Below are 14,378 nucleotides of genomic sequence, written 5' to 3' on the forward strand. Positions count from 1 at the left end.
GAGTTTAAATTAACTTGGTGTATTATGGCTAGATGGGGAAAGGCGAGGATGTAAGTAGGATATGGGTGAACGCATGACACACACACACACACACACACACACACACACCTGTGTGTCCTGTAAGCTGCCCACATCAAGGGAGTCATTCCATTCTGATCCATCATGTCCACATCCTATAGGAGGAGAGGGAGAAAGAGCAGTTGGTCACAAACCCCCAATAAACCCAGAAAAGACCGACACTGTGCTTCTTTGAAGATGTTTGAACTTCTTTGAAAATGCTGCTGAACAGTTCCAGGAAAAACCTGGCAGGGCTGACCATGTGGAATGCAGGTTTTGAAAACTAATGAAACAACGCCTCCTGGTGGTGGGAAACTAATGAAACAACGTTCCCTGTTTTTTTTTTTTTTTACCTTTATTTAACGAGGCAAGTCAGTTTAGAACAAATTCTTATTTTCAATGACGGCCTAGGAACAGTGGGTTAACTGCCTGTTCAGGGGCAGAACGACAGATTTGTACCTTGTCAGCTCGGGGGTTTGAACTTGCAACCTTCCGGCTACTTGTCCAGTTACTTGTCCAACACTAACCACTAGGCTACCCTGCCGCCCTGGTGTTGGGAAACTAATGAAACAACGCCCCCCCAGGTGGTGGGAAACTAATGAAACAACACCCCTGGTGGCCGACAACAACATCTCCTGAGATTTGAATAAGCGAGAAAAGCTTTTAAATAAAAAACTGTTTCAGTTCTGCTGCGATCAGAATAAATATAACACAGGGGTGACATCACAGTAAATCTAATGGATGCACGCTGCATGACCCCTCACCACTTGTGGAGATCTAAGAGGATTTCAGAGGTTTAAGAATTATGGTAATATCTCCACAATGCCCTCTAAAAGGCTAAGCAGGATTTTTACAATATTGCTTCCACCTATCAGCCTCTCAGATCTACACAAGTACACAGGAAGTAGGGGTTAGGGGCTCATTTGCAATTGGGACATACCTGTCCCTTGGCGATGAGGTAGGCCACGATGGAGGTGTGTCCGAACTGGGCAGCCAGGTGGACACAGCTGCAGCCCTCTCCGTCGATGAGCGAGGGGTCGGACCCATACTTCAGCAGCTGTACCACCATGGAGAGGTGGCCCTGTCTGTGGACACACACAACATCATTATGTTGATGAGCACAAGAACTAACTGGTATTACGTGATATTAGCATTTAGACATGTTTCTGGGTGTTGTCTTGTTTAAAGGATCAATCTGTAACTTTCATCTGCAGCACAGAAGAAACTAGCCCACCCCCCTTAATAACACCCCATTATTAACAGCAGGAATGGACATGACAGATTGCACCAATAATAACTACATGTAAAGTCTCTGGGGGTTTTGTAGATAGGAAATGGTTTGAGTCGCCGAGCTGACGAGGTGAAGTCTGTCCATGTGCCCTTGAGCAAGGCACTGAACCCTAAATGCTCGTGTAAGTCGCTCTGGATAAGAGTGTCTGTTAAATGAATCAAATATAATATAAATGAAACAGACACCACATCCAACTGAGAGATGTTTAATAAGAAGATTGATGCACTAGATACTTAACCAAACACAATCCTCAACATTGTAATTAAGTCCTTATATTCACAATACTACACATAAATCTCATATAGAAAGTGTCAGTGACCCGACAGATGGGCTCCACTCCCATCTACTGTGAAAGGTCACTAGCAGGGAGGGGGGGCTGCCGACAAAGCCGTGAGGCCTGGCCAGGTATCAGGCCCCCGGCTAGGGATGGCTGCCCCCTGCTGATCATATGAATAATGCAGTAGAAAGCTCTCTGACAGGGGTGAGGACAGGCAGTACTGGGACTTCATACAACCCTGAAGGTCTCGTGTGACTCGGGGGGGACTTCGGCAGGAACACGCCCTATGACACCCACACAGGGGAAAGGACTTCAGCAGGAACACGCCCTATGACACCCACACAGGGGAAAGGACTTCAGCAGGAACACGCCCTATGACACCCACACAGGGGAAAGGACTTCAGCAGGAACACGCCCTATGACACCCACACAGGGGAAAGGACTTCAGCAGGAACACGCCCTATGACACCCACACAGGGGAAAGGACTTCAGCAGGAACACGCCCTATGACACCCACACAGGGGAAAGGACTTCAGCAGGAACACGCCCTATGACACCCACACAGGGGAAAGGAGAGAGTCCACTGGAAACAACACCTCTACTTCGTACAGTATATAACCTTTCTCTCTAGATGGTCATATCTACAGATCAGCATTTCCAACAGGACCTAATGTTTTGGGACTGCTGGACAAGCTTGGTCCTGGAAAGCAGACTGAACCAGAGTATGTTAATGCCTCATCTATTGTTGTCACTCTTACCTTGTGGCCCAATGCAGTGGTGTGGAGTTGAGGTCACCTCCCAACTGGTCCACCATCGCCCCCTTTGATATGTAGTACCTACACACAGCGGCAGAGTCACAAATACATTTAGCACTCACTCACTCACTCACTCACTCACTCACCTACAGGTGGTGAAAAGATTAGATTGTTGATGCAGTGAGATAAAACAGATGAACCAATTCAGTTTTATTGCCTCAGGATCTCCAGCAATATGGCGTTTTAAGAGGGTGTCTGCCTTCCAATGGAACGGATGGCTCAGACCTTCGCAGACATCCAGCAACATGTTCTCTCCTTCCTGCTATGTTGTATTAGAATGGTTTGGGATTCTATTCTTATACAGAGAGACCATGGTTCTGGCAGTGTTTCTGTACTGTAGTGTGTGTACAGCAGGACACCCCCCTGCAGCAGGACACCCCCCTGCAGCAGGACACCCCCCTGCAGCAGGACACCCCCCTGCAGCAGGACACCCCCCCTGCAGCAGGACACCCCCCCTGCAGCAGGACACCCCCCCTGCAGCAGGACACCCCCCTGCAGCAGGACACCCCCCTGCAGCAGGACACCCCCCCTGCAGCAGGACACCCCCCTGCAGCAGGACACCCCCCTGCAGCAGGACACCCCCCTGCAGCAGGACACCCCCCTGCAGCAGGACACCCCCCTGCAGCAGGACACCCCCCTGCAGCAGGACACCCCCCTGCAGCAGGACACCCCTCTGCAGCAGGACACCCCTCTGCAGCAGGACACCCCTCTGCAGCAGGACACCCCTCTGCAGCAGGACACCCCTCTGCAGCAGGACACCCCTCTGCAGCAGGACACCCCTCTGCAGCAGGACACCCCTCTGCAGCAGGACACCCCTCTGCAGCAGGACACCCCCCTGCACCACAATGGTAAACACAGCACAGTAGGAGGGCTGCATTCACTCACACCTGGGTTCTCTTCACTAGGGACCAAACAGAAGCTAACAGGGAGGGACTAACTGAACTAGTCCAATAAGAAACGCATTTTCTGATGCAAAATGTTTGCACTAATGTATTGGACCAATGCCAGCCTTTGTCCTGTGTGAGTATGTGAGTTTAGGGTCTGTGTGTGTGAGTGTGAGGTCTGTGTGTGTCTCACTCACTTGACCAAGTCTATTCTATTGTTGATGGCGGCCCAGTGCAGGAGTGTGACGTTCTCTTTGTCCGGCTGCTGAACGTCATAGCCTGCCTCCACCAGCTCTCTGCAGCGCTCAAAGATCCCATACCTGGAGAATGTAGGTAGACAAGGTGAGCATAGGGTCAACACACACACACACGCTTCACCCACAACAGTATCCCTTGTCATAACAGCCTTCTGTCCTTAACAGAGCACATATCAGGAGGATGAAGCATCTTGATTTAGGTTCTTCTTCTTCAATAAAAGAAACACAAGGCCTTCTTTGTTTGTCAGTCAGACTATTCTACTCCAGAGGGAAACCTAGACCAATGTCTGCACTATATTCACATTCATGACAACATATTTATACAGTGCCAGAAAGTCAGAAAGTATTCATATTCCTTGACTTGTGTTAGACTGAATTCAAAATGGATTAAATAGATTTCTCACACATTTACACAGTGAAAACATGTTTTTATAAATGCATGCAAATTTATTTGATATGAAATAAAGAAATATCTAATTTACATAAGTATTCACACCCCTGAGTCAATACATGTTTCAAACACATTTGACAGCAATTTCAGCTGTGAGTCTTTCTGGGTAAGTCTCTAAGAGCTTTCCACACCAACATTTTGCAACATTTTACACATTATTCTTTAAAAAAAATAGTTGTTTGTTGATCATTGCTAGACAACCATTCTCAGATCTTGCCGTCGATTTTCAAGTAAATTTATGTCAAAACTGTAACTCGGCCACTCAGGAACCTCCATGGTCTTATTGGTAAGCAACTCCAGTGTAGATTTGGCCTTATGTTCTAGGTTATTGTCCTGCTGAAAGGTGAATTCATCTGTGTCTGGTGTGAAAGCAGACCAGGTTTTCCTCTAGGATTTTTCCTGTGCTTAGCTCCATTCCATTTATTTTTTTATCCTGAAAAACTCCCCAGTCCTTAACAATTACAAGCATACCCATAACATGATGCAGCCACCACAATGCTTGAAAATGTGGAGAGTTGTACTTAGTAATGTGTTGTTTTGGATTTGCCCCAAACACAAAATTGTATATTTCAGGCCAGAAAGTGAATTCCTTTGTCATTTTTGTTGTTGCAGTATTACTTCAGTGCCTTGTTGCAAAACAGGATGCATGTTTTGGAATATTTTTATTCTGTACAGGCTTCCTTTTTACTCTGTCAATTAGGTTAGTATTGTAGAGTAACTACAATGTTGATCCATCCTCAGTTCTCTGATCACAGCCATTAAACTCTGTTATAAAGTCCCCATTGGCCTCACATGCTGACTACACCACTCACGTGTGCGAGCGTTGCAAAATAAATGTAAATCAAATGTATTTATAGCCCTTCTTACATCAGCTGATATCTCAAAGTGCTGTACAGCATCCCAGCCTAAAACCCTAAACAGCAAGCAATGCAGGTGTAGAAGCACGGTGGCTAGGAAAAACTCCCTAGAAAGGCCAGAACCTAGGAAGAAACCTAGAGAGGAACCAGGCTATGTGGGGTGGCCAGTCCTCTTCTGGCTGTGCCGGGTGGAGATTATAACAGAACATGGCCAAGATGTTCAAATGTTCATAAATGACCAGCAGGGTCAAATAATAATAATCACAGTTGTCATTTGGAGTATACACTTAGTCATTTGGAGTATACACTTAGTCATTTGCAAGTAACACACTTAGTACAAAATATGGTGTTTTTCCTTTTTATCCCCTACCGGGGGTCACCCCGCCCAGGGTCAGAGTGATGTCCCTAAACTTTAATACCAAATCAACTCAGAATTAATAGTTGCTAATACAAAGATGTCTCTGCTAGGAGTTGTTCAGCTTATTGTCATTTGCAGTTAGTTTCCCAATCCTTCTTCCTCCTGTTACTATCATGTGCCAGCAGAAGTAAGACTGGAACATAGTATCAACAGAAACTGAACGTATATTTTCAACACAGACATCTGATTTTTGTACAGTTGACCTCTTTGTGCACTTACGTCTCTACCACTGATTCTTCATCTCAAGCTAAAGCAAAACATTAAATCATTGTACTTTTGTAATTACAGGTGTTCCTATAATGTACAGATATTATAAAATTCCTTTCAAGTCAGTTCTATTTGTGACGCTGATCACAGTGCAAGTCCTGCCTCTCTCCTCTCCTCATTGGTTTATAGAAGCAGATACCCACGTGCCATTTCCTCATTGGTTATACCCACGTGCCATTTCCTCATTGGTTATACCCACGTGGGCGATTGAAAGACAACTGAGTTCGTCGGTCGTCGTGGTAATACTATGAAAGTTCAGATGCCGATCGCCATATAAAGTGCAAAGAAGAAAAAACCTTGGAGGAGAGATGACAAGAAGAGGAACTTAAAACGTTCCACCTTCTCCACTACTGCCCCGTCGATGTGGATAAGGGGCTGCTCCACCACCTGATGTCACAGGAAGGACAAAAAGATCATCAAGGACAACAACCACCCGAGCCACTGCCTGTTCACCCCGCTATCATCCAGAAGGCGAGGTCAGTACAGGTGCATCAAAGCTGGGACCGAGAGACTTAAAAACAGCTTCTATCTCAAGGCCATCAGACTGTTAAACAGCCATCACTAACATTGAGCGGGCTGCTGCCAACATACTGACTCATCTCTAGCCACTTTAATAATAAAAAATTGGATGTAATAAATGTATCACTAGTCACTTTAAAAAAATGTAACTTTCTATAATGTTTACATACCCTACATTACTCATCTCATATGCATCTACTGCATCTCGCCTATGTCGTTCGGCCATCGCTCATCCATATATTTATATGTACATATTCTCAATCATTCCTTTACACTTGTGTGTATACGGTAGTTGTGAAATTGTTAGATATTACTGCACGGTCAGAACTAGAAGCACAAGCATTTCGCTACACTCGCATTAACATCTGCTAACCATGTGTTTGTGACCAATAACATTTGATTTGGAAACGATTCGGTTCACTGTTTTATGTGTGGATTAATTGTCGGAGTAGAGGACCTTGTGCATTTCAGGTAAAATAACAACTCAATGTTTATATCCCAAGACAAATGAGCTAACAACAGCAAGCTAGCGAGCTAAATTGCCATAAATGTTTAATGCTTTTAGACCTGTCCCCGAAATTAAAATAATTGGTTCAGAGTTTGTTTTGATATTTTAACCTGTGTGTCGTGATCGCGTTTGGTGTGGGGGGACAAAATCAATTGGTGCACGATGGCCGGTTTGGGTACTGTTTCATGGTGAAATTCCTGAGCGGATTTCCTCTCCGGCAACTGAGTTAGGAAGGACGCCTGTATCTTTGAGGTGAATGGGTGTAGATACCCCATCCAAAGTCTAATTAATTACTTCACCATACTCAAAGGGATATTCAATATCTGTGTTTGGGTGCCCTTCTTTGCCAAACATTGTAAAACCTCCCTGGTCTTTGTGTTTGAATCGATTTCTAATATTCACTGCTCGACTGAGGGACCTTATAGACAAGTGTGTGTGTGGGGTACAGTGAGGAGGTAGTCATTCAAAAAGTAGCTTAAACACTATTATTGCCCCCAGAGTGAGTCCATGCAACTTATTATGGGACTTGTTGAGCACATGTTGACTCCTGAACTTATTTAGGCTTGCCATAACAAATTGATTCAAGACAATTCAGATTTTAATTTTTTATTAATTTGTAAAACATCTGATAACAAAATTCCACTGACATTATGGGGTATTGTGTGTGACAAAAAACTCCTTTCAATCCATTTTAAATGCAGGCTGTAACATGTGTAAAAAGTCAATGGGTGTGAATACTTTGAAGGAACTGTGGTCATTCACCATTGGTCTGGATCATAGGGGAAGGAACGTTTCATAATACCATGTGAACACATTCATGGGGGAAGGGAAATCACAGGTAGTGCAGACTAGCTGATACATATCTGGTCCTGACGATGCCAGAACAAGGAAACAAGTCCAGGGAGGCTAGTAGTAAATCACACAGGAAATACATGTTCTGTTAGTGGTTTCCTGTGAGCGTCCATACTAGGGGCCTGTCTGTTACCCCATATGCAAACCAACTAGAGGGAGTACCGATAGCGGTGTAGGGTGAAGTTGCTCCTAGACACTGATCTTGAGCCAGTTTAGCATTTTCCCCACTAATGGTTAAGGTTAGGACTGGGGGAGGGGTAACAGATCCTAGATCTGAACCTAGGGGCACAGATTCACCCCGAAGCAGGGATTGATAGCCACTAGTCTGGAGCAGCGATATGACCTGGTGCAGGCATCGATAGACACTAGTCAACAGGTTCTCCCATCTCCACAGAGAAACTCTGGAGCTCTGTCAGAGTGACCATCAGGTTCTTGGTCACCTCCCTGACCAAGTCCCTTCTCCCCCGATTGCTCCGTTAGGCCGGCAGCCAGATCTAGGAAGATTCTTGGTGGTTCCAAACTTCTTCCATTTAAGAATGATGGAGACCACTGTGTTCTTCGGGACCTTCAATTCTGCAGACATTCTTGGTACCCTTCCCCAGATCTGTGCCTCGACAAATAACCTGTCTCTGAGATCCATGGACAATTCCTTCGACCTCATGGACAATTCCTTCTACCTTTTGCTCTGACATGCACTGTCATCTGTGGGACCTTATATAGACAGGTGTGTGCCTTTCCAAATCATGTCCAATCAGTTGAATTTACCACAGGTGGACTCCAATCAAGTTGTAGAAACATCTCAAGGATGATCAATGGAAACATGATTCACCTGAGCTCAATTTCGAGACTCATAGCAAAGGGTCTGAATAAATAAATTCTGTTTTTATAAATGTGCAAACATTTCTAAAAAGCTGTTTTCGCTTTATTATGGGGTATTATGTGTATATTGATGAAATGCCAGCTTCTCTTAGCCACATGTCTGGGGAGCTGCTTTGCATGGGACCGCAGGTATGCTAGTGGATAGAGCGTTGGCCTAGTAACCAAAAGGTGGTAAGATCAAATCCCTGAGCTTACAAGGTAAAACTCTGTTGTTCTGCCCCTGAACACTGTTCCGAGGCCGTCATTGTAAATAAGAATTTGTTCTTAACTGACTGACCTAGTTAAATAAAGGAAAAAGCAGTCAGACTTATGTGTTGGAGAACAACGTGGAGCCTGCAAATAATGTTTGCCCTGCTACACAAGTAAGATAACTATACCACAACAGGAAGTGTTTTTAAAACCAGTTATATTGCTTGTATACCAGCCCACATTGCTTGTATACCTTGAACTACACCGGCCAAGCTTTGCGCGCATACACACATGCACACACACATGCACACACACACACACACACGCGAGCACGGCGGTGCGTGGGTACTCACTGCGTGGCTTTGACGATGTCCCAGGTACTGTAGTCATCCACGTGGCTCTTGCGCCCCACATTCTCACTGTAGCCATGGTTATAGTGACTCTGGGGCTTGAGTTCCTGTTGGGAGAGAAAAAAAACAGCAATGAGTTTCATCAATCCGTGCCTTGCCTGGACCCAGTGGGCCTACCCAGATGGCACAGCATCATCTCACGAGAGCGATTGAATGAGCGACAGAGAGAGTTGGAGGAGGCTGTGTCGTGTTCTGATGGTGGGCAACAGTCAGCCGGGGCCGCCCACATAGGCCCTTCACATTCTTATTAGCCTCCACGGCAACGCCATGGCAACGTCATTTAACCTCCCCCCTCACCCCGGGAGGACTGCTGTACTGCTGCCTTGGTGACTGGTAAATACACATCACATCCCAGTTCTCACTCAGTCTCTATAACCTTTACTGAACAACACTATTGGTCCAGGAGAATGCAGTTAGGGTTTTCATAAAAGCATGAAACTTGGTTCACGTGTACAGTACTGACTGTAAAACAACCCTATATATAGTCTAGATTCCTACTAAATCTATTTTCCAATGAAAGGCCCTGTGACAGACCGCCGTATCATTTTACAGCCCGACAGCCATTCCATATCTAACATCGAAAGGACCTACACATTCCTTCAATACTAAATGTACAAAATACTTGGTTAACCTCTCTTGGGTAGGGGGCAGTATTTTTTACGTCCAGATGAAAAGCGTGCCCAAAGTAAACTGCCTGTTACTCAAGTCCAGAAGGATATGCATTTAATTGGTAGATGTGGATAGAAAACTCTAAAGTTTCTAAAACTGTTAAAATAATGTCTGTGAGTATAACAGAACTGATATGGCAGGTGACATTTTTCTCCGGTAAAGACAATAACGATTCTCCGTCTTAAATTGTATCGTTTATTTACGTATTAGGGTACCTAAGATTTGATTATAAACGTTGTTTGACTTGTTTGGAAAAGTTTATTAGTAATGTTTGGGAATCATTTTGTATGCATTTTGATGGAGGGAAACGGTGGATTATTGACTGAAGCGAGTTTTTATGGATATAAAGGACATTATCGAACAAATGGACCATTTGTGATGAAACTGGGAACTTTAGGAGTGCTAACAGAAGAAGATCATCAAAGGCATTTATTATCTCGCTATTTCTGACTTTCGTGGCACACCTGCCTGGTTGAAATGTGTTTTTCATGCTTTAGTATGCAGGGCGCCGTCCTCAAACAATCGATTTTGGGTTAATGATGAATCATATAGACCTACAGCAGACTATTAGGATACTGGGTTAATGATGAATCATATAGACCTACATCAGATTATGGATACTTGGTTAATGATGAATCATATAGACCTACAGCAGACAATGGATACTGGGTTAACCTGTTACTCCTACCCCCTACTTTTTCGAACATTCTGTTAAAAATCGCACAACATTTCAGCGCCCTGCTGCTCATGCCAGGAATATAGTATATGGATATGATTAGTATGTGTGGATAGAAAACACTCAGACGTTTATAAAACTGGTTAAATCACAGCTGTGACTATAACAGAATGTGCGTTTCATCGAAAAGCGCAGGAAAATCTGATCACTGAAAATGGAAATATATATCCATCCGCCACTTCAACCCATTGATAAAGGCGAACCACAATAAATGGGGCTGAGGTTGCAATACCTACAGCTTCCACACGATGTCAACAGTCTTGTCATTTGCCTAGGCTTTGTTTCTTGGTCAAACGAAGAAGAGACAAGCCATTTGTTCAGGTCTCCGACCGGATATTTTAGTTGAGATTTACCCGGACATTATTTCCAGACGGACAGCTAAAGAATATACATCGCCTCGTGATCAATTTGATTGCTTATTAACGTGTACTAATACCTAAAGTTGCATTACAAAAGTATTTGAAGTGTTTTGTGAAAGTTTATCGTCGACTTTTTTAATTTAAAAAAATGACGTTACGTTATAAGACGCTATTTTTTTTCGTTTATCACACAGTCTTCATAGATCGATATCTAGGCTATATATGGACCGATTTAATCGAAAAAAAAGACCCAATAGTGATTATGGGACATCTAGGAGTGCCAACAAAGAAGATGGTCAAAGGTAATGAATGTTTTATATTTTATTTGTGCAGTTTGTGTAGCGACGACTATGCTAATTATTCTGTTTACGTCCCCTGCGGGTCTTTTGGGGTGTTACATGCTATCAGATAATAGCTTCTCATGCTTTCGCCGAAAAGCATTTTAAAAATCTGACTTGTTGCCTGGATTCACAACGAGTGTAGCTTTAATTCAATACCCTGCATGTGTATTTTAATGAACGTTTGAGTTTTAACTAGTACTATTAGCATTTAGCGTAGCGCATTTGCATTTCCAGATGTCTAGATGGGACGCCTGCGTGTCAGGTAGGAGCAAGAGGTTAATGATGAATCATATAGACCTACAGCAGACTATAAGGATACTGGGTTAATGATTGATCATATACAGAAGGCTATACGGATTCAAATCTGATGGGAAAAACACTTGGTAGTCAGTTAATGAGGGGTAAGGATTATAACAAGATCATTAAATATGTATAGTAATCTCCACATTGCAGATGAGCTGAAGGCAGTCAATGACCTTGGACCACAGAAGGTATTTGGCTCTGGTGACAGACAATGCTGCGAACATGAAGGCTGCTTGGTCTAAAGTGGAGGAGTCCTACACCCATTGGCTGTGCTGCTCATGCATTGAATCTGCTCCTCGAGGGCATCATGGCACTGAAAACAATGGATACACTCTACAAGAGAGCCAAGTAAACAGTTAGGTATGTGAAGAGTCATCAAGTTATAGCAGCAATCTATCTCACCAAGCAAAGTGAGAAGAATAAGAGCACCACATTGAAGCTGCCCAGCAACACCCGTTGGGATGGTGTTGTCATCATGTTTGACAGTCCCCTGGAGGGGAAGGAGTGTCTCCAAGAAATGGCCATATCACAGTCTGCCGATATGGACAGCCCCGTCAAGAGGATCCTCATGGATGATGTATTTTGGGAGAGAGTGGTACGCAGCCTGAGACTCCTGAAAGACAATGCCATCCTGTCTGATGTTCAGACTATGCTTGCAGATGTAAGATAAGAAGAAATCCATACTGCCCTGCCCACATCGCTGTTGCTCCAAGCAGAGGAAACTGCTGTTCTGAAATACATCAAAAAGCATTTAGACTTCTGCCTGAAGCCCATACCCGCCGCAGCGTACATGCTGGACCCCAAGTCTGCTGGAGCATCCTGTCTGGTGCAGAGATCAACAAGGCCTATGGTCTCGCCACCTTGGCCTGGATGAGGGCAAGGTTCTTGGCAGTCTGGCGAAGTACACTTCCAAGCAAGGGCTTTGGGATGGAGATGTGATATGGCAGTCGTGCCAACATCTCTCATCAGAGCACAACTGGTCCTTGTTTGGGAACACAGACACCAAAGCACGCAACAGGCTGACCAATACCAGGGTTGAAAAATTGGTGGCCATCCGGGCAAATTTGAGGCTTTTTGAACCTGACAACGAGCCATCCTCAACAAGGTTGGAAAGTGATAGTGAAGATGAGGTCTCAGAGTCTGATGTTCAAGAGGTGGACATTGAGAAGGTCCAGGGAGAAGACATGAAGCCTGAGAGGAAGACAACCAAAGCTTTAGTTTCTACACTATCATTTTACAGATGTATGTTGAAAACATTTTTGGTAGATGCGATGGATCATTGGGGATCATTTAGTATTCCCTTTCTGTTGTTGTTCAGTGAAATCCTCCCATGTGAAGAGTCAACTCATTTAATTAAAGTTCAATCCGTAACTAAATTGTTTTTAACATTTCTACTGTAAGGATTAAATCATTTCTACTTATGATAAGGTAAATGTTTATGTTTGTCTCCATATGATATGGTAAATGTATTCAATACAAAAAACATTTAAAATGGTACTAATATTAATTTGCATTCATTTCCTTTAACTCCCATATATTCCTGTTAATTCCCACGGAAAGTTTCCACCTCTGAATATTCCCCAAACTGTGCAACCCTACCTCTGACATAAATGGCATATTATTATTGTTATTGTTATCCGATCAAAGCAACTAGTGCGTTAGTAGTGCGTTAGTAGTGTGTTCATAGCCTTCCTTTTCTTATGGGTGGCCCCAGTAAGTATCGAACGCACGACCCTGGCGTTGCAAGAGCCACACTCTACCAAGGGAGCTACACATGACCATAAGGTATCAAACTTGTCAATTGAAAACATTGGAAGCCAAACGATGGCCTGAGGGAGAACAGAGCTAGGTATGGGAAACACTAGCTTATAGTAAGTCTTCATCAGAATAGCTACAGCCACAAAGAGTGGAATTCTGGTGAGTATGCCAGAATCACACTCAGGAGAGGTATTTTTTTAAACCACCAATTTGCTTTCGGCAAGGTACGGATTGGGGCAGTTTCATGCACTGTTATGTCGTTGACAGCGGTAAGTAACATGATCTGATGATGATCTGATGATTTGAAATAATGCTGAGAAACAGGTCCAAGCAACTTCTTCCAGGAACAGAGAGATGTTATTTTGCTGGTGAGGCCATAACGGCCTGTCTCTCCAATCTAGCAGCAACTACATTATCTGACGAAGTGGAGGATGGTTTGGCAATACAACAGACCCCTTAAGACAGAGCAAAACTGTTAGGGCTATTTTAGGCCAGTAGCCAATGATATGATCATGTCATCCTCCAGCCATGGATGTTAGCTAAGGGACAAGGGGGCTTGACTAAGGGCCTCAAAGATAGCCAGGAGTGAGCGGTGAGAGGCACTAAGGGTGCCTGAAGCCACCCATGCTCAATCAGTCCTGCAGCATGTCACTGGAGTTACACTGGAGTAGTGTGAAGTGCTGAACCAGCTCTCCTTACATGACAGTGAGAGAAACAAGGTGGACAGTCAGCATGCCAGGGGTGTATTCACCACGGGGCGGCAGGGTAGCCTAATGGTTAGAGCGTTGGACGAGTAACCGGAATGTTGCAAGTTCAAACCCCCAAGCTGACACGGTACAAATCTGTCGTTCTGCCCCTGAACAGGCAGTTAACCCACTGTTCCTTGGCCGTCATTAAAAATAAGAATTTGTTCTTAACTGACTTGCCTAGTTAAATAAAGGTAAAATAAATTGTATTATATTAAGTTAAAAAGTGTTCATTCAGTATTGTTGTAATTGTCATTATTACAAATACATTTAAAAAATATATTTTTATTTTTAAAATCGGACGATTAATCGGTAACGGCTTTTTTGGTCCTCCAATAATCGATATCGGCGTTGAAAAATCACTCGGTCGACCTCTAATCCAGTTGACTCACCATTTGAATCTTGTCTGTTTGAAGAAGCAGTGATCAAGGAGGTTCTCAGTCAATAAGGACATATGGCAGGCTCATCCCAGGGGACGGTGTCATACGCCCAGATCTAAAAATAAGCTACAAAAAAACTAACCTAAATGTAGACT

General features: G+C 43.9%; 1 protein-coding gene across 3 annotated transcripts in view; it reads right to left on the minus strand.

Annotated features, from left to right (window-relative positions):
- Window positions 1–14,378, minus strand: part of LOC118379546 (palmitoyltransferase ZDHHC17-like) — a 36,831-nt gene that overhangs the window by 17,845 nt on the left and 4,608 nt on the right. For all 3 annotated transcript variants that reach the window (XM_052509153.1, XM_052509154.1, XM_052509155.1), the window contains exons 3-7: window positions 8,875–8,978; window positions 3,522–3,644; window positions 2,384–2,461; window positions 998–1,142; window positions 109–173 (exon numbers count right to left, since the gene is read on the minus strand). In XM_052509153.1, coding sequence (XP_052365113.1) covers window positions 109–173; window positions 998–1,142; window positions 2,384–2,461; window positions 3,522–3,644; window positions 8,875–8,978 — 515 coding nt within the window. The remainder of the gene's footprint in view (window positions 1–108; window positions 174–997; window positions 1,143–2,383; window positions 2,462–3,521; window positions 3,645–8,874; window positions 8,979–14,378) is intronic.

Source organism: Oncorhynchus keta, unplaced genomic scaffold, assembly GCF_023373465.1.
Source record: "Oncorhynchus keta strain PuntledgeMale-10-30-2019 unplaced genomic scaffold, Oket_V2 Un_contig_3995_pilon_pilon, whole genome shotgun sequence".
NCBI lineage: Eukaryota > Metazoa > Chordata > Actinopteri > Salmoniformes > Salmonidae > Oncorhynchus > Oncorhynchus keta.